Source organism: Homalodisca vitripennis, chromosome 4 (genome assembly GCF_021130785.1).
Source record: "Homalodisca vitripennis isolate AUS2020 chromosome 4, UT_GWSS_2.1, whole genome shotgun sequence".
Lineage (NCBI taxonomy): Eukaryota > Metazoa > Arthropoda > Insecta > Hemiptera > Cicadellidae > Homalodisca > Homalodisca vitripennis.
The window spans coordinates 152,310,048-152,337,207 of NC_060210.1; the positions used below are offsets into that span (position 1 = coordinate 152,310,048).

Here is a 27,160-nt window from a genome sequence, read left to right on the forward strand (position 1 = left end):
TTTTGTAAGATTTATAGAACATGAAGTTCTTTAAACGGAAATTTTCAATTTGTATAGCAACAGTGAGAGTTTGATTGATTTTTTATTAGTTTTTAACAAATATTTTTTAAACTGTGACTTTAAATATTAATTTAAACAAACTCCCCAATAATATAAAGTTTTGATTTTTGTGAGGCCTTTCGTACTCAATGAGAACATCTTCGGACCCACGCAACTGAATAAAAGTAATAATAACAATAGTAACATAAAAAATGTTGTACTAAATAAATAAAACATATGTCATTAAAAATACAAAGAGACAATATTCTATGACAGCACAGTATGTTATATTATGTATATATAAAAAAATAAAGTGATATTTAGTTAAATCAAATAAAGTAACGGTGAATTTTGAAAAGGCCAAAGTTCGTTGTTTACCAGATTATTTTGGTTCTTTTTTATAAAAATTGTTTCATATGCATCAAGGAATTTTTTTATTTTGTATTTTTAATGACATGATGTTTTTATTAAGTACAAAATTGTTTATGTTACTATTGTTATTATTACTTGTATTCAGTTGTGTGGGTCCGAACTTGTTCTCACTGAGTACGAAAGGCCTCACAAAAATAAAAACTTGATATTATTAGAGAGTTTGTTTATATTAATATATAATGTCCAATAAGAAAAGAGCTTCAAGAATGTATTTGACTTTAAAGTTTAAAAATGTAAGAATTATCTATCTAAATCTGTATTTCTTAGATTGTAAGAGGTAATAATTCTTAATATTCAACTAAAAATTCAGCTTTATGAACTAAGTAAAATATAATATACATCTAGTCGGTACTTGACTTAAGTTAGCGAAGCCTTAAACTTAGGGTCTGGCAATATTTCTCCTGTCCATCAGCTTGATATCTCGAGAATGGAAATTTAAAGTAAGAATTTTCATGGAGATTTCTTTATTAAAGGCTAGTTCAATGATGGTCCATGGAATTTGGTTATGTGTCAGCGAAACCTAAATGTTTGCGAGATATATTGATAACGAACTGAAATGTGTATTTTGAATGACTAGGAGAATTCGACTCCTGTTTGTCTGTCTCGAGCAGATTATTTCCAGAACGAGATGAATTATGGGCTTTTGGCATTTTGCAAGTATCTACTTTTCTAAATAACCAATATCGGGTTAGATTAAGGTTCTTGTTTCTCTATGGAATTTTGCTGTGTTAACTATCAATGTCATCTGTATGGAAATGGTGGGACAATAATTTAAAGATTAACTCGGTTTATGCCGAATGCTGTCGTATTGAAGTAATAACAACATTTGAGATAAAGCTAGACAGTGTAATCTTTTGAATTGCTTATGCTTTATGAAGACGATAAATATCAAAAGAGTAGTTGGTGTATTTTCAATACTTTTTTTAAGCCCAAAACTAATCATACCCAAATGCATGCTAGAGCTATCTCTATAATAACGAGATATAATTATAGATTTTGTTTATTGTTAAACGCTGCTTTAAGGCTAATATAATAATAACAAGATAGCAATAAAGCAAAATGTGGTACGACGTACCCATGCCTTGTATAAAACTATGTATAGAATACCATTTATTTTCATTTAAAAGATGAAGACAAGTGGTGAGCAGGATTAGACGTAAGCACAAAGTACATAGTCCTCCATCTTGTTTAAGTGTTTTTAATTAGTTTCAAGTGTATTTGTTTTATTCTTGCTGTAGGAACTGCTTAAAATGTGTTATATTTGTTTATATAATAATAACTTATAACTATATGCATAAACTATCTTGAGTGATATGGATATGATGAGCTGTGGATACATATCTTGAAAAGTACGTTCCCTAATTATTAAATAGTAATGTTTTAATTTTTACATTTAAAAATATTATGAGACACTAAATTCTCTAATAGTTTCAGACTTCAACTTCATTAAAAAGTGTTATGTTTTCTATAAATATAATACATATATTTGTAATATGTTTTACATTTCATAATATATTACAATAATTACTGACTTCTTAATGTTAAAGTAATAAATATTTATATAGTCAGTATAGTTTTTACTACAGTCTTGTATTTCAGATACAGCTACCTCATTTTCATGTAATTATATTACAAAAATAAAATTATTTAGTTATGATGACTGAAATTAGAAATAAATATTCTGGGATAAAATATTGCTGAACATGTTGTAACCACAGAATTTATAATTGTTCCATATCTTGTTCCATATGTGTTTGTATCGTTTGATATTGTTACATTTAAAATATCTTATAAAAGTTAACTTATTGATTTTGACGTTTCTTGAGCAAAATTTGTATTTATTATGTTTTACGTAAATTATTTTTAAGTGAGTATAAGGAAAGGGCTAATGTAATTGAATAGAGATTAGAATTATAATAAACAGACAGACTAAATTTTTTCGGGATTAAACTACACTACGGCTTTGTTAGATAGAAAAGATTTAATATATTATTTTTAACCTTTTTTTTAAATACCCTCACGACGAAACTAGTAGTGTGCTGGAAAATGAATTAATATAAATAGTTCTGAAATTCAATTTAGAATCCCATGAATTTCAAAAACTGCTATTAAAATATGCAGTAAGTTAATCAATTTTACGTTTGATTCAATAAAAAATAAGTTAGTAGTTTTTAAATGTATTAAAACCAGTATTTTATCATACAATTCGATCTCTTTGCAACAATATTTTTGCGTTGGAAGTTTTTTAGTGTGGTAAAATAAACATAACTACTAATTGCACAGTAGGAATTGACAAATTGGAGGTTAAGGAACCTAAACTTAAAAATTCCATAACAAAGGAAAGTCTGCAGAAACAGGGATAGATCCAGACGATGGGATATTTTGGACTACATTTTTACGTTAATAATAATATGAGGAAACTGATCGAACAGTTAAAAACACGTCATTGTAAAACAATAATAGATTAGCGTTTCGTTATCTCACTTATTGTTTGAAATTTTATGTTATTGTGGTTTGAATTTCCCTTATAATCTCTACTAATACATTTTTTATTAACATCAACGTTTGTTAGTTCAGATCAGATGTTTATGTAATGGTTTTTTACGTTTCAGTAAAGTATTATACTACTTGAAAGCATATAGAAAACAAACATGCGTGACGTGAAACGAAAGTTTTTTTCTAAAAATGTAGTAAAACATACATACGTAGTCAGCCAAAACAAGTAGTCACTTCAAACAAGGAGCGAAAAACCTCTCACTAGCATGGCTGGATAGCCACTGAGCGGAAAAACGCACTGAAATCAAAATGGCCGCAATAGCCTCTAGCGGCTACAGAGCGAACATGCGTGATGGGTGACGGTCAGTGACACGAAACGAAACTTTTTCCCCCTTTCAAAACGTACATAGATATCCCGCTTAAGAAATACATCACTTCAAAAATAGACACTTCATTACCGTGTTGTTTGATACTTGTACGTGTATGATAAAAATGTATTTATTCTTATTGCTATGTGTATACACAATATATTTGTCGCAGCATATTATCTGCCTACTGTATATTAAGACATATGTTGTTGCAGCATATTATCTGCCTACTGTAGATTAAGACATATGTTGTTGCAGCATATTATCTGTCACTGTAGGTTAAGACATATGTTTCTGCAGCATATTACCTGTCTACTGAAGATTAAGACACATATATTTGTTGCAGCATATTATCTGTCTACTGTAGATTAAGACACATGTTTGTTGCAGCATATTATCTCTCCACTGTAGATCAAGTAACTTGACAGGAAAAGTTGTATTTTACAATCAATTAGTATTTTACCATTGCATTACTAATACGTAAATTATATTATTCCAGATAAATCTGTGTACCGTAACTTTATTCGGTTGGTTGTAGAAACCACGAGAACACCACCTTTGTCACCGATTCAGTTACCCCCATTCTACATAGTCATTAAGAAGAGGAAAATATGGTTTACATTGGCATGGTAACATAACACAATACTCTATTTGTAAGCATTGGAATAGGGAGCATTGATATACGATAATCTATAACCTATTCGGAAATCATCTTTTATATTCATGATTAGCTTCACGACTATTTCCATTGTCAAAACCATAGCAGAAAACAATTTCTGAGCACTCTTCATTTGAAAATATAAATGTAATGTAGTCGTTAAAAATATGAATAAAGTAGAAATATACAACAATACACACACACTGCACAGATCAAAGATGTTAAAAGAGTTACTGCAACAGCTGAATTGTTGGAAAGCTGTACAATAATAATTTGTATTTAGGTATTGTTGCAGCAGTGTTGCCAACTCTAAATTTTCCATGAACTAAAAGCATTTCAAATGACGGTGTACTTAAAAAATCTTGCTTTTCAACATACAATGTTTTGTAACTGTTTACCTTTTAAATATTACCTGTTTGTTTACTCTTAGTCTATTTTACATTATTCTTTTCGGAATAAATTCTCTAAAAGTTTTGGTTAAAAATGTTGCATGTATTTTACCCATTAAATTAAGTTAATGTACTTCAAATCTCAATAAGCTTGTTTGTTTTGGATATAGCAAGACCGAATTTTGTATATTTTATCTGATATCTCAGAAATGGGTGGTGTAATAGGTCTGGGACGTATTTTATTTCGTTTTTCACCTCATCTTTACATAAAATCCAATAACTTTAACAAGTATCTTCCATCCTTTCCTAGAAAATTAGGCGAAATCGTTCGTTTGCCGTAGTTCACTAACAAACCGATTTGAATCTTTTCATTATTTTGATGAAAGGTTTGTCGGGTTACCCGTCGGACACAATGTTTAGAAACGAAAATATTAGTATTGAAATTTGCATTAACAACGAGTATAAAACATTAAGGCCTCACTCTAATGTACGCTGTAGTGCTAAATTTCAACTGTACATTTAGAACAAAGTAAATTATAGTTATTAAACTGGAACAGGATATAGTTAAGATGATTTATTTTTTAATTATCTAACTGTATTTTTATTCAAACTGGTGTCTTATATATATCATTCTAGCAGGCATTTGAATGCCGCCCATATTTAAAGGTAGGTTGGACCAAAATTGAAAAAATGCACTACAACTAATGCATAAAGAAAAAGAGAGCCTTCCTAAAATGTATTATTTTCTTGTAAGAAGATTACCTGCTATCAATATAAGTAATTTAGATCTTCATATGGTGTCACAACTACTTTGCGAAATCTTGACCTCTGTAATAAAGTGTCAATACAAATGAATTATTTCTACCAATAAATAAGAGATAATACGTAATAACCGTTATCACTGTAACAATATGACCTTTTATACAGTTTGAAATTGTAATTTTACCTTTCCAAGTTATGTACTATGCATTCTCCTGTTTCTGTACTTGATTGAGTCAGGATACCTTGCTATTTTACCCGAATTTCCTGTCTGACTGACCTTCTGAATTTGTATAATAACATATTAAGACATCAATAGTATATGAAACAATGTTTCCCTACTGTTGCATCTACTTCCTTGAGAATAATATGAATTTATTCTACATACGTTTATGTTATATTTTAACCAAAGTTGTAACCATATGAAAATGTAATATAATTTAGTAGGCCTACAAAACTGAAACCATACCAACACACACACATACATATATAAGATTTATTTCTATAAGGCAAGTTCCATTGTGGGCCAGTATGTAGTAAAATATCTTGAGATCGAATTGAATTATGAACTTGAAATTTTGCAAGTGTCTTCATTTTTATATAATCAATATTTATATATAAATAATTATATTTATTTTATGTAATCAAAAAGGGGATCAGCTTCTCCTAAAAAAAAAACAAAAAAAATTGATTACGGTTCATGGCGATCTATAGGATTTGATTGAGCGATAGAGTAGCTTAATTGTCCCGAAACAAATCTGGAGCACAATGGGTAAAAGTGATGTGAACATTTTGAGCCCTAAAATGTCTGCAGATGGTTTCCGATGCTGTTTTATTTTGTATAACTGCACGTACTTTTCTCTAGAATCTTTGCAACACAAGGTCTTGTTTGAAGCGTAGATACTATGGACAAGTGGTGGATGAAAAAATAAGTCGGTCCGAAGTTGGAACTAAAAAAATACCTGGAGAAACGTATTAATAGAGAAAAACAAATTCTCTATTCGAAGAAGCCTAAATTGGGATAAATTGATGAGTTAATAGAACAGATGGAAGATAAAACAAAAAAGGGATGGAAAAACAAAATAAAGATTTTTCCTCATATGCTTAGATAGGCTCGGGTCCCATGTGTTCTAAATGAGAATATACAGGGTGTCAATTAAGTCTGGAACCTCTTTTTTAATTTTTGAACCACAATAGAAAGAAATACCAAAGTTCACATGTGCTTACTGGTGATAGTAACGCACACATCTGCCCAATTACAGACCGGATAATCCCTTTGGGGGACGGTACACAAGGAGTCAGACAACATTCTTAAATAGCAGCATAGGTCAAGTTTGGTATCAAATTAAAGGTCTTACTTAGCAGAGTACAATGCCGCAAACAGGACTTCAAAAGGTAGATTCATTCAGTAGTTATGGCTATTTGAATTTTAAAACAATTGAACAATGTAAATTATTAAGTATTACAAGTAAACACCAATTTTTAAGTACCTGTGATCAAAGTAAGTGTTCAAAATGTTCCCCTCCCATCATCTGACAATGTAGTAATCGAAGCCAGGAATCAATAATTATTACCAATAACACAACTACTGTTAGAATGTGAAAGTGGCAGATAGAGTCATACACAGCATCCACAGAAACTTAACGTTTGGGCAGGTATTACAGGAGATCAAATTATGGGCCCATTATTTATCAATGGTAATTTAAATGGTGACTCGTATCTAGCAATGCTCCAAAATGAGATAATTCCTGCACTAAAAGTTGCTCTTGGTCGACAATTTCAAAGAATTTATTTCCAAGAAGATGGCGCGCCACCACACTTTGCTCTCCTTGTTAGAGAATACTTGGATAGAATATTCCTTTGCAGATGGATTGGAAGACATGGTGCAGTAGAGTGGCCTGCTCGTTCCCCTGATTTATCTCCGCTGGATTTTTTCCTTTGGGGATACCTCAAAGATAAAGTTTATCGTACTAAGCCTCGATATTTGGCGCACCTAAGAAATCTCATAGTCCAAGAATCTCAAGATATTCCTCGTGACTACCTTCAAAATGCAGTGGATGGCTTTTACAACCGCCTAGGACCTTGCCAGACGATGGGAGGGGAACATTTTGAACACTTACTTTGATCACAGGTACTTAAAAATTGGTGTTTACTTGTAATACTTAATAATTTACATTGTTCAATTGTTTTAAAATTCAAATAGCTATAACTACTGAATGAATCCACCTTTTGAAGTCCGGTTTGTGACATTGTACTCTGCTAAGTAAGGCCTTTAATTTGATACCAAACTTGACCTATGCTGCTATTTAAGAATTTTGTCTGACTCCTTGTGGACCGTCCCCCAAAGGGATTATCGGGTCGGTAATTGGGCAGATTTATGCGTTACTATCACCAGTAAGCGCGTGTGAACTTTGGTATTTTTTTATATTGTGGTTTAAAAATTAAAAAAGAGGTTCCAGACTTAATTGACACCCTGTATATTCCAAGTGTGTATGAGATCCATATAAATCTCAGAAATACGAATAAGTCAAAGAAATGGTAACAACTTGTCAAAGTTATGTGCATAATGTGAGGTGACCAGGTATTCCAGTATTATAAACAATGTCCAGTTGTTCCAAGAATGCTCATTGTTATGGGTTTTGCAAATGTTTTATATAATTTTAAGGAAATGTCCTAATAAAAACGAATTTTTATTATTCAACAGTCATCCTTAACTTTTTGTTATTTCAAAGTTATTGTGTTTAAAATTGTACATATTGTTTATGAAGATTTACAGGACTACTTGTTCATAACTGTTTCAGGACATTGTGTATTGCTGTAATTTTTGTATCTGCTTATTTTGTGATGCTTTATGGATTGAAACTTGGACCAGTAAAAAGTGAAAAATGGCTCTCGACAGTATTAGCCTCTTTAGGGGCAGACGCGTTTGTTTCAAGCCCAACCAAGATAATATTCTTCGCAATTATCCTCACACTAGTTTTCCAGGTAAATGTCAACCAGATGAAAAACTAATATTGTACAGATAGTTATGATCTATGTTTAAACATTTTTAGAAGATAAGGAGAAGAAACATCCAGGCCCCCTGACTGGATCGAACTTGAGTTTTTTAGAAGTAACCACGACCTTACGTACTAGTAACAATATTTTTCATACAACCACGAGAGCAGCTATATTTTACATCACATAAATATAGATTTTGATCTATATTTATTTGTGTGGCACTATTTTTCATCAAATATTAATTTTCTTCATTCAACAATGCTTTTAAACAATGGACGGAAAAGAATAGATCTGTGTATGAAAATTCGTAGCCTTCATAGCAAACAATTTGTATCTTACTCGAAACCCAATTCTTCAACTAGTTTGTACACAGTTACTACTGATTCATGAATATCTCCGGGAAGTTATGTTATTTTGTTAAGGTAGGGATTTAGGTTGCTTGTATACAGTACCATGGACTGGGTGGAAACATATTCTTGCCCTCATGGAGAGGATTCCCAATTTCTAGGGATCGACTTTAATCGAGGAGATATTTCCATTTGTCATCGTTGGCAACACTACGGTAGCCGCGCTATTACCCCAATAAAATAAAACAGAGTATTTCTAGAACTATGAGAGCGTGATGGTTGGCCGCGGTAAAGGATAATATACTTCCTACTGAGGATCTGTCATCAAACTTCCGTCTCGGAAGATCTGCCTCAATGAACATTTTACAGCTCATAATTAAGTGATCTGTGCACGGGCACTTTGTGGAAGCGGGGAAGCTTGCATATACCTGTTGTAAAGATAGGTATATTTACCAGGAAATCATCAAAATCCAAGGGGATTCAGGTGTGGAGTGACGCGGTGGTGGAGGTCGGATCTCGGAACCCCAGTAGCAGACAGTGGTGGAAGGATCAGTTTTGGAGGCGAGGGAAACTTTTAGTCATATGGTAAATAACTATTTGTAATTGATTGTAGGGTGAACTGTTTAGTAAATGTATACCTTCATTTTCTAGTAAAAATATATTTTTTTAAGAAAATATATTTTATTTATATTCTTCAGAAAAATATAAATGATTCAATTTCATTTTCAAAACATTTTATAGAAATTTACATTTTAAACCATTTTTATTATAACACATCTTAGTGAATATGAATGTTGAGTTTAGCTCCAGTATACCTTGCTTTTGGTGCAGTTGCTCCTGTATTCTAGAACAATATTCATGTAACGAGATACTAAAATTGTCTGCGACATCTTATTAAATTAAACTATAAATGTCTTATTTAGTTACTAGCAGTTAATTTAAAATGATTTTTTGGGAACAAATTAATTGTCATTATCAGTTTTATATTTATAATACATTGACACATTATCAAAATCTTTCTCATGTAAAGTATAAGAATCCAGTTGCACCGTTGATGGGAAGAATGAAAATATTATTACAATTATGTTAATTTATTTTTACTACTAATGTTTTTTAATATTTTTTTACAATGCCACTCGTATTAACTGAAAACAAGAGATTTTCTGTCATCAATATCACTACCATTTAAGACATTTACATTTTTACATCTAATAAAATAATGAAATGAGTTTTCCAATAGTTGTCGTGTACATATAAACCAAAAAAATATTGTACTTTAGAACAAAATTCTAAATTTAAATAAATTTCGGATAAGATAATCTTGTATGTAAAGTTAAATAAAATAAGTAATTAATGGTTAAATTATTGAAAGGTTCTGCACTATTGAATTTTGTATTAATTAATTGGTTTCTATTTATAGTCTTCACATTGTTTTATTTTGTTTAGAGGATGTATGAAGTAAATACCCATGCAGTCACCTACAAGGAAGCTATGCGTGTGGTCCTTGAAAATAACGAAGAGAGTCTAGCCAAAGTATTAGCAATAAGAAAACATCCAATGTACTCTCCACTTACTCAAGCAAAGAGACATGTACGTACTAGTGTTAATATAAGTAACGGTTTACGATGATATAATGTAATATAAGTAACGGTTTACGATGATATAATGTAATATAAGTAACGGTTTACGATGATATAATGTAATAAGTGAAAACCACTGTGTATTCTGAACATTTCCTTATTTCTAATTCTAATGTCAATTTCGTACTCAATAAACATTGCTCTTATTTTTAAATCTAAAATTATTATGTTACAATGAGAATTATATTTTATCTATACGAGTGTCACAATTTAAATTTTGATAATTGAGATAATTTCGTCAAAACTTAATCTATACCCGGCTGCTATACTCGTGTGGGTCCGCTTAAAAAAAGGATAGATAAAAATCAAGATATTGATGCTATTGCAAACTATGTGATAATTTACAAGACTCTAAAGCTGTTTATGTTGTGTGAATTAAATAAATATAACTTAATAAGTCTTAAAGTACCTAGGTTAAATCAAGGAATACAATTTTCATAGAAACATTGACATCATTGAACCAAAAGTATTTTAAATATATTTTGTAGTGTCATAAGACGTATATTTTTGAGATTGTCATGTTTAAATTGCAATTTGTTATGTAATGTAAAGTACAAAATATAAATATACAATTATTTACTATTAGATGGTAGAATAGCAAAGGAATAGGAACTTGTATAATGTTGATGTTGAAAGAAAACATGTCTGAAAACGTTAAAATTCAAGGTAATTTTCACGCAATAAAGGAAACTTATTCCCTTACAATAAGACTTTATAAACATGAAAAATACGAAAGGAAATTTAATAGGAAAATTCAGTGGCTCAAACGTTGCCTTAATTCTTACAGACAACTCACACTCACAATTTTTGAATTAATCTCCAATATGTTTCAAAATCAACAGGTTTTGATAAGATTAGTGTTGAGTTGTTTAAAATTCATTATAGGATGAAATCGCTCCAATACTGGTTTATTTAATCAACATTGGTTTTAGCACGGGCATTTCCCTGAAATGTTGAAGTTAAGTTCAGTTGTTCCAATTTTAAAGAAAAATAATTCTTTTCAATTGGACAATATAAGACCCATTAGTTTGCTTTCTGTTTTCTCTAAGCTCTTTGAAAAAATAATGGTCAAAAGACTGCTAAAATATTTAGACAATTTGAATTTTTTTAGTAAACGACAATTTGGTTTCGTAAAAGGAAAATCTACAGAAGACGCTTTAACTTACATAACAGAAAACATTTATAGCAGTTTGAATTCCAGATTAAAATGTACAGGACTTTTTTATAGATTTCAAGAAAGCATTTGATTTGGTTGACCACGAAAATTCTATTAAACAAGTTAGAATATGCAGGAATTAGAGGTATTGCTTGGAGTTGGTTTAGGACTCTCATTACAAATAGAAAACAACAAGTAAAGATTCAAAATACCTTCAGCTCAACTAGAACGGTTGAATCTGGGGTTCCGCAGGGATCGGTGATATCTGCTGTCTTATTTTTTAATATTTATAAATGATTTGTTAACATTGAATTTTAACGGGAAAATTACAGCTTTTGCGGATGATATAGCCATTTTTTTACTCACATGAGAATGAATTAAACTATTAGCGAACAAATAAATAGTGACCTATTATTATTACGTAAATGGTGCCTCATAAACAAAATGCAAGTTAATGTAAACAAATCTAAATTTTTTAAATTTCAGTTTTCAAAATTTTGAATTGCCAGTTCCTGTAAAATTCCATTCTGCATCTTGCAACATGATTCTTTGTAATTGCCAACCATTAGAAAAAGTAAACACTTTCAAATATTTAGGAATTACATTGGATAAAAAAATTTACTTTTGAAGAACATATTTCCATTCTACATAAGAAAATTAACATCTACTATTAGAAAGTTTTATTTTTTAAGAAATTTTTGTAGCATTGAATTGTTAAGATCTCTTTATTTTGCACTAATTATTAATTCCAGATTACAGTATGGCATATTGTGTTGGGGTGGAAACTTATAACTTTTTAATAAACAGATTAAGAACAACACAAAACTATTTCTTAAGGATAATTTTAAAGAAGGCAAAGAGAGAAAGCTCTTTTCCTCTTTATAGCCAATTAAAGATTTTGCCTATTCAGCATCTATTCATTTTTAAAGTATTAAGATTGTTTTTTGTCAGAAGTGGTAACTTAGGTACCAATAATTTATATATACGCAACAAGATTCGCACATAACAGAAATTACAGACTACCAAAAGTGAACAAAACCATTTTTAAACATTCAATTACTTATTTAGGTCCGAAATATTTTTAATTTTCTTCCACTTGATATAAAAAATGCAGCTAATTTAAATAACTTTTTGTAAAAAAATCAATTACTTGGCTTTCAATGCAACAAGACATAGGTTATCTTAACGTTAATGTAATATGAAATAATTTGCTGTTTTGTTTTTTTCTTATTTGTTTTTTCTTTTTTGCTTCTCCTGTTTGTTTTATAATACACGTCTAAAGGAATTATTGTTTGTAAAGTTTAAGTTTATTTTGTATACTTCCATAAAATTTAATTTTAAGATATGTAAACACTGCAGAGGTGGCGATTGTTTTTTTTTTTAAGTACATGCTAGACTCATTTTATTTTATATGTTTCTAAAATATTTTTCTTTCAAAACTGGTCACATAACTTGATACAGTGGCCAGTTAATATTCCAAACAATGTATATGTATTTTTATATTTGTTGTTACTAATTGGAAATAAATTCATTTATTCATTTATTCATATAGCTTTGGAGATAATCTCCAATATATAGCGTACCTTAAACTAAAAGGTTAAGGGGCAAAAGTAATGTATTGGTTGTGCGTGGATGTGATAATGTGGTGCGAATAAATATCTTGGCTAGTGGGACGATATTGTCTGTCGACTGTTGATATAAGTAAGGATGATTCGTCATATACCTGATGAAGTCAGGTTATGAAGGTTATACCTAGAAGCAATGAAGAAAGTATAGAAATCGATGGCCTTGGGGATGATTCTATCAAAGTGGCATTCTTTTGGAAGGGGCAATGTGTACCGAATAGACGAAACACATGGGGTTGGATATAAATGAGGTCGTAGTAATAGATACTCGATTCGCAAAGCTTACTTTAAGTTTAATTGTGACTCACACGCGCGGCGTCAGCATCTTGGCTCTACATTGCAGCTGTAATCGAATAAAAGTTAATATTAGTAGACTAGAAAAAAAATGAATACTGGAAGTACTAGAAGTCGTAATGATACTTAAAAAGCACTTTAACTGGCCTAAAACCAAATAACGATGTTTATTACCAATAACGAGTTGTATTAGCCATTTATCGAGACAACTTATAATCATGACAACGTGGTCTCAGCAGAAGGAAATCACAATAGGTATTATCCGTATTAATCTTAAAATAAAACACTATCAAAAGTAAGTTTCTTTACTATTTATGTTTTTACTTGATATTACATTCAAATTAGATGTCTTGCACGAAAGAGCTAATTTATGATAAAAAGTATAAATTTTACTTACGGACAAGGCGCGCGAGGTTTTGCTTGGCAGCAAGATGTTCCGCTACAATGTTCGGGAGAGAAAAAAAATATTAAGCGTGCCAATTAGGTTATTAATTCGCAAAGCATTTAGTTTCAAGAACATTAAACTTACACTTACCCGTAACGAGTAACAGGGTTGTGAAAATATGTATTATATCAAATGAAACGATAGTAGAAATAGGATAAGGTTGAATATCTATAAAGGTAGATGTTAAACTGTGTTGAAATCTACATGAGACAATAACCCTGATGGAGTTCAACAAGTTTGAGTTGTTTTAAAATCAACCCCTTAAGTGAAAAATGAGTTTCAGCATTTAAGTGTAAGTTTAAATTAACATGATTATAATGAATGTCTGAAATTATAATGTATAAGTAGATATAAATAAGTATAAGAGTAGGTCGTTATCAGACAAATATGAAAACAATTCTGTCCGATACACACACCGCACTAGGGATACATTACAATTGTTTTCTTTTAGAGTAAAATTTTGTTGTGTTTTAACTATAAACTAAATATAAATTATTTTTGTAAACTTTAAAATTGATATTTCAATATAATTTAGATTATAACTGTATTTCAAATGGCTGCTATTTTAAAATTTTATATCCCAATTTAAATAGACTTTTTATTTACATGTACTATTTATATAGAGTTGAGAAAACCTTGTTACAGTTGAGTGTTTTGTTTGAAAAATATTATATTGTAAATAAAAACATGTATATAAAGAGATACAATGAAAAGAGTTAGGCCATTCATTGTGTTTCATTTTAACTTTCGTTTGGTCTATTGAACAATATCCTGAAGATGTAGCTCGTAAACATGATACTATTTTAAACATAATGTATGAAATAATTAAGCAATTGTTTAATTGAATGTTAAAATTTGTTTTCTGTATAGGAAATGTTCCGAAAGAAAGAGTTGATGAAAGATTGGTTTGCTCTTATAGATTTTGTCATAACCACGTTCTTCGTCATTGTTGTTTGTACTATCATCTCTAAACTGTGGAGTTCCCTTTATCGTACAAACAATCAACTGCATACGGTAATGACAAGCTCTCACCACATAAACTTGGGAGGTGTTAACTTCTATTCTATTTCCAACATTACTCAGTAAGTATTTCTGTATTAGTCATATTTTAATGTTTAAATTAACAAATATTATCCGTATTTCTTTTCTTTAAACGTTCTACAGTTTTATAGATCGGAATATTCTAGGATGACCTAAGCTTGTGGTGTGACTTCACAGTTTTCATAAGATTTGAGATGCCAAGGAATATTCCAGAATAAACTATTTTTGTGTGGATACGACAATTCTCTAGGAGGCTAATGGGATCCTGTACTGACTTTAGTAATCCACAGGTGCTAATATTGCCATAGCAACCAATACTTTATCCATTTACATAAGGAATGGAAAAAATAGAATTAACAGACTGTTTTTATATAATGGAGATTAAAGCACATACCTAATGCTTTGTATGAAATAGAATTAAATGTAAACTTTTGTATGAATATTTTGCTATCTAACACAAGTATGGGAATAATAATAAATGCTTCTTTTGCACTTTCTGGTCAAGTAGGGTGCAGTAAGGATACAAAATCCATTAATTTATATTTAAATAGTGGAATTACAAGGAAATAATATTGTATTGATTTATTTTTGATGGTTTTATTTTAAAATATAAAACGAACACGAATTTATATTTAAAAATTTATAAACATGAAGAAAATAACAATAAAACTATGTAGTATAAATAATTGGCAAAACTGTAATTTCCTAAGTATGTATTTGTAAATGTTTTTTGTTCAGAATGGAAATGTATTTGGAGCACACATTCATGTATGCAGCATACAACACAAGATGGTATAATGACGTCAAGTTTGTGAAGAAGAATGAAGAGATCAACACGAAACAGGGTATTGTTCCACATTCTGCCAACAATTTTCTTACAATAGGTATATCCTTGGCGCATTTATTATAGTTGTCCCAACCAATTGTTTTGGGCAGCAAAAGTTAAAATACTATTAATTAAATGTAGGGAATACAGCTGGTCAGCAGGAGAGTCACGAATGTATACTCACATATTCCGAGATTTGCGAATTAATTTCGTGAGTTTAGGACATTCGATCGGTTTGTTTACTAGGTAGAATGGCTATTGGAAAGGATTGGACTCCCTCAAATACTATAGTAGGCCAAATACTATATTTTTGAATTACTTGCCTTATTTTTAGAATCATAATCATTTTATCGTATTTTAAGTGCTACCTTTAGGTTGTAACACGCAGTGAAAATTAATTAAAAACTAATAGTGGCAATGAATAAATTGTATGAACTTGTGCATTCAAGTATAATGCTAATGAAAAATGGTGACTTGTATTATTCTCTATTATATTTTAAACTCAATTACATGAAAGTTCGTAACAGTTTTAAATTAACTTGATAAACAATTTATAAGAATAGTTAAAAATATTCTGCTAAACAATTATTAATAATATAAAGAGTGCTAACGTCGTTTCGATGTCAAGAGGTCATGGTCAGGCAATAATATAGAATATACTAGAAGCACTGTCAAAATTTGAAATATTAAGCGTAATAAATTTTAAAATCGCTAGACATAAACGACAACTACAATGTCAGGAGGCAACGGAATAACTTCACCCGCTTTTAAAACAGCAACAGAAAGGTGTGATCCAAACCTTCCTGACTACAAGTATTTTCTATTCATAAATGATTTTGTTAATGTGTTGTAATGTATGTTCTAATTAGTATTGTAATTTAGTATAGAGTTTGTATTCAATTTAAAGTTCCTGGTAAAATATTTAAAATCTGTTTTTTAATTAGAATTATATAAGGTTATTAAGCTAACACATACAACAACTTCAACAAAGTTTCATTATTCCATTACTAATATTTTTTATTTACATTTTAATAACTTAAAAAAATAAATTTGATTATTTACTAATTCACATTAAAAGATAAATATCTGATTATAATGCTTCAAGGAGAAAAGATGCACAGCTATTTTAAATAATGTATATACATTCCAATTACATACATGAACTTAAAGTTACTTACAGTTTTAGAGTTTTATAGTTTATGAGTGATAAATATGCAAAAGCTGTAACAAGGAACATTCATTAAATTAAAAAAAAAATAACAAACGCACTTATCTTAGACAACAAAAACAAATTAATTCTTTATTAAACCATGCTGAATTATATATCTCAATATTTCCAACAGATATAAATTCTAAAAACATTAAATTCAAAATGGGACCGCAATGATTAAAATCTTATAACGACTTGGATTGTTGATATTAATATTCCAGAGTATTAATATTTAAATCATCAATAATGCATCCAAGACGATATAAAATATTTTTTCATTAGTAAAGATTCTAGTGAATATTAAGTACAATGTATTACTAAATTTAAATACTATTAAATGTTACTATGTATTACTATTAAATATTATCTGGTTTGTCTAAAATAAAAATCACAGTTCTAAATAAAAACAATAGATTTATTTTTAACTGGCAAAATAATAAGTTCAACGTTTCAGAATTTTTATCACTCTATTTTCCACAAAGAATTGACAAACATTTTTGTAAATTTAAAAATTCCTTTGGCAAGAAATAAAAATATTAATCAAATATGTCAAACTAAAAATCAGAGCTCTCTTCTAAAATAAAATAATAAAGTTTTAAAATAAGAATGAAATACCACTTGCAAATAATAAAAATAAAAATGTTCACTTCTAAGTTCACTCAAAATTCAAAATAAAAATTTCAACTTCTCTTTACACTATTTGAACCTTAACTTTCAAGTCTCTGCAATTCAGATTAAAAGTCTCTCTCTAACAATTATTAAAGTTCAATTAATTTTCAATTAATAATTCACAATAAAACAGTTACAGTTAAATATTAATAAATTACTACCTTTTCAAATCTCAATTAAAGTTATTAACAAAGTTCAATTTTAATTCACTTCTCTTGCAAGCATGAACCAAATTTAACTTGTATGATTCTATTATGCTCTATTGTTCTTCGAGAATAAGTTATTCAGATTGCTCTGTAGTTTCTATGAATTTAATTTTTTCCTATAAAAAAGACAACAAAATTAATTTAAAATCAGATCAGGATGACTATTTCAATAAAACGTACAATAAAGTGTTGCTTACCTCAAAATCACTCGCGGAAAAAAATTTAAGAAAAACGGCGCACTGCAATTAACTTTACTCACGAAAATAACCAAAAGAAGGGCGAAAATTATGAGCGGGCGCTTAAATACTTCCCTTTCCAATCACCTTTGCAGGACATCCGTGGAGCTCTCTCATTGGTCCAGCTGTATCAAACCAGGAGAACAATACTCACAATAAGACAAGTTCTAATCAATTCAAGGCAGTCAACCTGCCTTCCTAACAATTTAAAACTACCAGTGCTAACTTGCCAAAGGAATACATGTTCGATTTTACCCTGACATTTCACAATCTAATCTAAAATTAAGTCCCAATATTTCGATCCCAAAATTTTGATTTAATTTAAGTTTTAATAAAAAAAATAAATCAATGTAGCTTTAAAAACGCTACAAATCTACAACTAAACAAAAACCTAATTTAAATAAATCAAGTTGTACTTTCTAGATTATTGAGAGTTCTGTTAAGCCTAGGTTATATATAGGAGAGTATATAAGGGTATTTAACCATTTTTTCTTAGTATGAAATATTTTAAACGGACCTTTAGTTAAATAAATAATACTTAGTAATTACCATCCCGTATCATACAGTAAGTAATCTTAGACACTTGAGTTAGCAATGCTCTGCGACAATTTAAACTAATCATATGGTATAATTTTCCCGCTGCGATGTTCACTATCTACATACATTAATCACTTTAGAATAACTTGACAAATAAGAAAAGTTAGGCTTTGATTGTGGTGCACTAGGTGACAAAGAGCGCGGAAATTGTGCTGGATCCTAATCCCCTGCACTTGTGTGTGGTGTCTGTTTGTGTGTGGGTGTGAATCTTCCTGATCGCAATCATTATTTGCTAATACAACAGAAAAAGAGAACGAACGTTGCTACATTAGATACCTGTATACAGAGTGTTAATTAAATCCGGTGGCGGCTTTATATAATCATAACCATTACAAACAGATCTAGAACACTTTCGGTTCATTTATGTATCCTAAATATGCTGGAAATTATGTTTGCTTAATGAGTAATTTTAATAACCCACCTTATCACAAAAAGTTCACCGTTCAGTATTTGTGAGGATTCTTAAGGCATGAAAATATTAAGAAGACACGATGTTGAAATTTAGCGTTTTATAACCAGCTGTTTTAGTGATGGGCATGAACGTTTTTAAATCAGGTGAGTAACATTAAGAATCCCTTATGCGGAAATGATTTTTAATCTGGCCTTTTAAGAATAAATAAATAAACCTAACATGTATTTTACTGATAAAACTTTAATTTGTCTTAAAATTTGTTCTGTCACCAATTGCACTTGCTCTTTACAGATTATATGAAAACAATATAAAATATGATACTGCGAACGTTTTGAAATTTCAACGAGCCGAAATTTTGATTAGGGTCAATTTTTTTATAATAAAAATAAAAGCATTTAACTTAATATACTATTCGACCTATTTTCAGATTACACCTTTTCCTCAGACCCCTTGCGGGCCGTGCCCCTGGGAGCCCTTATACTGTACTGAATACGTGTTAAAACAGTTTTTATGTGCACTTACAACATTAAAAGTTGTTTAGCTCTATTTGCATTCGGTAAATAATATCAAGCCGTCCGGGCATTTTGTTGAAACCCTGCACTGTTTGATAACGCTGAATCACCATTACTTTATATGCTTGTCGGATGGTTTTAAGTGTGCATTTTCACTCTTGCCAAAATTAGCGTGGTTGAGAAGTTTGCGTTTTTCTAAGAGATGTAGTTATTGATTTCAAGAAAAACAGGTTGTGAAATGAAAATTGGCTTTCAGTTCACGACTATTTTCCTTTTTTCTAACTTGTGTACCCTGTGACTAACCTTCACTGACAGGGACGTGGAAACCATTATGTCTAGGCAGATAGTGTTCCTTGCATGGCAGAGAAACAGGCATGTCAGTACGGTAGGACGTACTCCTGGGTGGAGGAGTTAGCCTCCATCAACAGTCTGTGGTGGTTGATAAAAAGTCTAATTTAGGCCTTAGTACCACCATTTTAAATTGAAAATGATTTTTCTTATTATTATCTTCTATAATGTTTTTTATTTATAGGAAACACATGATAAATAATATCAGGTAGCTTTAACAGAGCTATGAAAAGAAACAAAGCACGGAAAATATATCTCAAAATATTTACCTAAAATTGTACAGTATGACAAGTATGGACAGTATCTTAGTATGGTTTAATTTTATGATTACAGATTTGAAGACCGGGGCGTACTGGCTATCAGACTTTACTGGGATAGTGTTAGGACTGCCCTTGTTGAGGCAGCTGCGCGTATACACAAGTAAGATCAAAACATACAACGCGTACAATGTTAATAAGAGAAAGATACGTAAATAATCTTATACTCAACTGAAATATATTCTTATAGTATTCTAAAAAGACGAATAATGACATCGCCAATAGGTCTGTAAAGTGTACGAGGGTCTCCGTAACACCAGAATTACAAAGAAACAAGTTTTATAAGAATCTGAATCAGTCTTCTGAGTCAGAATATTCATATTTCAATCAAGGTTGCGCGTACAATTTCAAGTTTGTAGCTCATTTCATTAGATTACATGTGCTAATGTCTCAAATTTAAAAATTGCATTGATTCAGTTTAAAATGTGATAGGATGTCAGGGCATTTGCGATCGTAGACGTAAAAAATTTATAACACTAAATGTTATACATTTTGTAACATATAAGATGGAAAATGTCAAAAATCCCTTTATTAATGCAAACTTTCCTTCGTCATTAACAAACTTTAAACAAAGAAGTTGTCAGTTTGTTTGCCATTTTATTTTATCGTTGCCATTGTGGTTACTCATAAGACCAATGACAAAATGTTTACTAACGCTCAGCCTGATACCAAGGAGTGGCACACACCATCATCGATATCAATGTTGCCTTCACAGAAAGGTTCTTGCAAAAATTCTATTTTCCAGTTCATTCTCAAGGTACCCTATGACCTGACAGACATTATAGATATTTTTAGACTCTTGTTAGATTGGTGTGCTAATATTCTGACAGTAAACTTTTAGATATCTTATACGGTAGTTGCAAAAGTTTACGTAAAACGTAGTATTGTGTCTTCGGTTCTTGTGTACTTACTTGCATATTAATTTCTCCCTATCTGAATATTTAGAACCAATATTTTCTGTATTTTAAATACTACATCACAGCTGAAATCACCCTCTGTATTCCCTGATCAACCTGTGTGAAGGCTTGTCAGTAATTAATTAATATGCAGCTTAGACCAGTTAGCTTCAATATTTATATAATTCTCTGAGCTATGTGATATCGATGACTGTTCAGTTTACTAAGTTTTCTTGCTCTATACATTACTTTAAGAGATCGCCCTTTATGAGCACCATTTTATTATCAGATGTAGTGTCTGCTCTTATTAATTTCATCCTTCAAGAAATCTCTTGAAGACCTTTAAGGGAAGATTGACAAAACTATTGGTTATATAAAATTTGACTTATTTTTAACACTTACATAAACCATACGCAAGCCTTAATGCAATGAATTTTAAAGCGTGAAACCAGTTAACCATTGTTTGTATATTTTATGATGAACTCATTGAAATACATAGCAAAATCCCTGCAGTTTTACATTCCTTAATATAAAAGCATAAATTATATGTACATGACATTTATTTTTAAGTCTTTAATACCTTAATCTTGGTTTTTAATACTGAAATTTTCGAATTTGAAAATTTTTATGTACAACCATTTATATATATATATAAATAAATATATATATATATATATATATATATATATATATATATATATATATATATATAAATGAATGTTTGTGTGTTTGTCCTTTATAGACTCAGAAAATATTTGACCGATCATTATGAACATTCGTGTGTATATGTATTTTTCCACGTAGAAGGTTTATATGCTTTGCCCATTGATGTATCTCACCACCAGGAGGCGCTGCAAAATATATGTTATCAAAGCGCCTTCACATTGTAAACTAAAATTACGAGATAGTTGTGTATAATAACCACACACTATGTGAAGGCGATAAGTTTTTATGGATATTTGTCTTTCAAATGAATTTCAGTTTGGCCTTATAGCTTGAATGTTAGACCACTTTATTATTAAGTACATGTACGTGTACAATGGCTATAAACATACACCTTTGGCAGATTTTCTTGATAGTGTCAACAAAGTAAACTCTACATCGGCGTTGACAATATAATTCACTTGAACCAGAAGTGCTCATATACGAGCAAAGCTTACAAAAAGCGTGCGAAGCCGCGGGGAACAGCTAGTTTTTCATAAATAGCAGAGTCTAAATATTTAACCACTATAAAATCTGCTGCGAATCTACATTTTAAGCGGTATCCTCTGAATAATTTTAAATGTGTTTTTCTTCTCTCAAAATGTAGGTATGATTGTAAAGGTTAATAAGATCAGTGGTCTTTAACTATTAATTATTAACATTAAAATTTAAAGAATTTAAAATCAGTTTACAATGTAAAAATGGTGTTATAACATTTTCTTATTTTTTTTTTATAAATAGTGATTTTCATTAAAAAATTACATGCAGACCTATTAACTCGACAATATGACTTTAATTTATTACATTTAAACTCATAATACAATATTTAATACTTTACTTTTTGTGAGGCCTTTCGATAGCAAGGCTATCTTCATCAGACACACCACAAAAGTGTTAAATATTGGTTTTATGTGTTAAAATGTAATAAGTTAACTGTAACCAATATAAGCTTAATCTTCAAAATATGACTTTGGATATATTATAACACGAATATTATTTATTTAGTAGCCTATTTTCGCTTACTCATTTATCGTTACGTAAATGTTCTTTCCCTCTGATACAATATAGTACCATGTGGGAACCAAGTCAACCAAAAGGCCAACTGCACACCTAAACTCAGTAATTCACATAAAGATACCGACGTTTATGGAGTGGGTTGGAAGTCTGCCCTGTATTCTGACGTAATGAAAAACAACTATCCTTGGAAGTATATAAAAAAAGATTCAACACTCACATTTACACTTTTCAGATTATATGGTAAGTACAAGTCAATTTATTAATTGAATAAAGCGATAAAAAGGTTTGCTTAAAAAACACACAATTATACGTTAAGATGGACTGTGTGACATTTAACCTCTCAGCTCAACCTTTTTGTTACACCTGTATTAATATATATATATATATATATATATATATATATATATATATATATATATATATATATATATATATATATATATATATATATATATATATATATTTGCTATTTCAGAATTTACCCACAATCATTACAAAAAAGTTACAAATTTTGCGTATAGTAAAGTTTGTGTCATGAAAATTCGTCGAGTAAAAAAGAAACTTATTGTACACGTAAAAGAGTTATTTACATGCTTTACTGTAAATAAATTTAAAAAAAATTTACCGTAATGATAAAATTCAAGAAAAAAAAATGTTTTTTTTACAAATCTGTAGAAACTAAATGTACTTTCATTTAATTAGAAATTATATTTTGCTTTGCAGATATGTCTGTTCTATCTCATTTCAATTTGTGACGGTTTTAGCTTTGTATTGTTTATTTAATATTTAAGTTTGATTGTACCTAATATTTTGAAGGTAAAACATCTTCTTAGAAAATTTGTGCTAATTTGTTTTTATATTTTAGTACCTGTTCGCTATCTGTTTTTGGAGGAACGCTAAAGAAGTATATAGGTCCATGGTGTTGGAAATTTTTCAGTTTTGTAAATTTTTAGGTAAAAACGAACTAGTATTGTGAGCATCATCATAATTTGTAACGGTTGGTGGTTGTATTCCTAGAACAACGGCTAGGATGTTATTTCCTATATAGTTATAAACGAATAAGCAACGGGTTTCGTTATATATGATGGCTTCCAATAGACGCAGAATATCTTGGTTAGTTTTAGAATGTGCAAAAATACGTTAGACAACCGCTTGGTTAAGGTCGAGGAATTACCTGCATGTTATGAGGTCTTTCAAAACTTCCTTCCGCGTCTTCCGTAGGCTGAGCTACGCCGCTCAAATGGTGTTAGATGTAGACTTTGACTTTGAATAGAAGTAGACGATGTGATTGGCAAAGATGGATTTTGTGAGGGTGAAGATATTGCATCGAGTTGGCGCATGCAAAAATCTTTCTAAAGGCGGCGTTGTTGCGTGAACGGCAGAGCTAGCTCATTTGGCATCGCGGCGTGGCGTTTTTTCCACAAAGGTTTACTAATATCTAATTACTTATAGGGGTATATGAGAAATTCGGAGGAATGCCCAATTTTACGTCTAGTCACCAACCCAGTAAAAAAGAAGAGGATGAGGTAGTAAGAAACATAAGTGGCAGTTCTTAATAATGTTAAAAAGCTCTTTCTTGTAATTTTTACAATTTTAAATTTTCCACTTACTACTACATTGACTCAAAGAATTTGTGAGGTTAAATATTGAATAAGGAAAACAAATTAAATATTGAATTTGTCTACTAAAAACAGTTATCGTAGATACAAAATTAAATATACCTTTTAATAATTATTAGAAGGTTAAATTAGATTTACTAAAACTACGAATTTGATATGGATGAGGACTGATTATAACAATTATAAAATAATTGAATACAAACAAAATCTACTTGCAGTACATTATATTAACAAGTGAAAACTGTTTAAAAGTTGTTTATGTTGTTATACTAATATTGTGAATTTTATAATAATATTTATAAAAAAGATGAGATATGGATAATTTAAGACATTTTACACAGTCCTTGATCTCTTTATTTATCACGTAAAACTGTATTGCCTTAAACTATTTTACCATTGAATGAGGTTGTGTAAATTTATGGTTATAATATAGTATTTTAAATAAACATAAAAAAATCATCGTATTATATTTGAGACTTGAACCCAAATTATAGAGTTCTAATTCATAGTGAATTAAGAGCATTATTCCTTGAGCCAATAGAAATATAAGCTTCAAGTTTAAGTGCTGTATAATATACTATTAAAAGTAATCGCACAGCTGGGCGGGCATTGTGGCACATTGTGTTATACTTGCATGCTAATATCTTAGCCCCTAGATTGAGATAAATAGTATTTAAATAATTAAAAAACCCTTTCTAAGCAAAAATGAATACCGTTCTATTAAAAGGAATAAAAAATATATCAGCACTAGGTGTTTAAAAACCAATTTAATAAAAAAAAACATATAGCACAAAGACGTACAAATACACAGCATACAGAGTCAATAACGCGAGTGTATGGGATGAAACGTCTCGATTGCCCTAGCGCTTACATAAGTCAAACGGGCATAGTTTCAGAGGAAGTTACAGTGAAAATAGCTATACCGAATGGAAGCGAATCGAAGGTTTACTTTTGCGCAACACCTAGTAAAGTTTTACCACACAATGAATATTATTACAGTTAAGTAAAGGTGTTACATTTTTGCACAAAGAGTAGTAAATTTGATAGATACGCTGGAGGAATTTCAAACATAATTGCAAGTTACACAATCTTAAAATGTATAATACAAGGAAAGAAAGACTGAATAGATCAAATGAGCCTTAAACAGCTGATAACTAGGATTACAATTACAATAGGATTAGTGATAAATTAACTGAATCTCGTAGTTTCAGTCTCGTGTCGGTCAAGAACCAAGCCAAAGGCTACCGATTGTTTTAAAAAATGTTTGAATTCAGTGACTTAATTACACATAGTTATGTATATATGTTTTTCATATGGGGGGTTTCTTCTTTTTTCATTGAAATTATAACAAAGCCCAGTGCTAATACAGTAAAAAGATGTTGTACAAGTTATACGATAAAGTGTAATGATAATGAAACTCTTCAGCGCAATACATTATTAAATTGCTTACTATAGGAATGTAATAATCAATAAATATATTTAGTGTTTAATGTTGAATCAACTTTGTAACGCAAATTTCTGCAAAATTATAAGTAAAACCTTTAAAACAACTTACATTCTAAACGAGAACAATATTTTTTTCAATAACAGAAAACACTAATATAAAATATATAGAACACATGCACATATGATTGTTGTGTGTGTTTATCAGACGCAAGAATCGAACCTTGACAGCTGTTCTATCAAAATGAATAACTTTAATCTAAACGAATTTTAAACAGCCACTTTTATGAGCATTATATACATGCATGAAATGAACTTTATATACACGCATAGTCTAATTTATTTATAAATTTTAAATTAATGTCCAATTTATATAAATATAATACAATCAACAAGTTTATGCAATAATAAATTAAGAGCATAATTAATGATTTTATTATTTATTAATCTGTTTTTATATCACCTTAATACTCTCTACCGTTATTAGTAAATATCATAAACAAGTATACAAACAAACATCCTAATAACTGTATAACATGTTACATATGTATTATTCAATGTCATCATCATACATAAAAATCACTCATTTTAAGCTCCAGACACCAGTCTTGGAAAAATATTGTTAAATACAGAAGTATGGATTTTTTAAGAATATTGAACTTCCAGATAATGCCTTGCAGGCTACCGTGTATTCGGCTATTCTGAAATTTTACATAGGCTAGTTCTCTGAAAAAGCCACAGACACGTAACTTGTAGGATATGAAAATATTATTCTACTAAAAACAGAATAATAATGCGTGTTATACAGTACTAATAATTATTTCAGGTAAATCTGGCAGGTTACATGAGCGTGGAGGGTATGCTGTTACATTGGGGCCTACGAGACATGAAGCAGACATTACTCTGGTAGAACTAAGAAGAAACAATTGGCAGGACAAGTTAACACGAGTCGTAATTTTAGAGATTACTGTCTACAACATTAATCTGGACATCTTGAGTCAAGTCACTCTCATTGTGGAGTACAAGATTACTGGCAATATTCTCCTAAAGGGACAGGTGAGATTAATAAATAAAAACTGCACGGTTTGTTATACTAGTCTGCGTGTTGTATGTTGGAGTGACTATGAACAACAATAAACTGGACCTCTTGAGTCAAGTCACTCTCATTGTGGAGTACAAGATTACTGGCAATATTCTCCTAAAGGGACAGGTGAGATATATAAATAAAAACTGCACGGTTTGTTATACTAGTCTGCGTAATCTATGTAAGAGTGACTATGAACAACGTTAATCTTGACTTCTTCTTTAGTCAGGCTACTCTTGTAGTGAAGAGAAAAGAATGATTGCCGGAAAAACTTTCCTACATTGAGAACAGAAACTTTAGAGATTCTGATCTCACTCGATTAGGTTTATTAGGTTAGGTTAGGTACATTTGGGATGGGTTAATTGGTTTATGTTAGG

At 30.2% G+C, this 27,160-nt stretch overlaps 1 protein-coding gene across 1 annotated transcript in view; it reads left to right on the forward strand.

Moving 5' to 3' along the window:
* The window catches only part of LOC124360346 (polycystic kidney disease and receptor for egg jelly-related protein-like), a 62,423-nt gene that overhangs the window by 31,989 nt on the left and 3,274 nt on the right, over positions 1-27,160 (forward strand). Inside the window, exons 11-18 of the mRNA XM_046813896.1 lie at positions 3,835-3,964; positions 7,943-8,126; positions 9,935-10,078; positions 14,519-14,730; positions 15,428-15,534; positions 20,039-20,125; positions 22,689-22,877; positions 26,526-26,755. Of these exons, the coding sequence (XP_046669852.1) occupies positions 3,835-3,964; positions 7,943-8,126; positions 9,935-10,078; positions 14,519-14,730; positions 15,428-15,534; positions 20,039-20,125; positions 22,689-22,877; positions 26,526-26,755 (1,283 nt within the window). The remainder of the gene's footprint in view (positions 1-3,834; positions 3,965-7,942; positions 8,127-9,934; positions 10,079-14,518; positions 14,731-15,427; positions 15,535-20,038; positions 20,126-22,688; positions 22,878-26,525; positions 26,756-27,160) is intronic.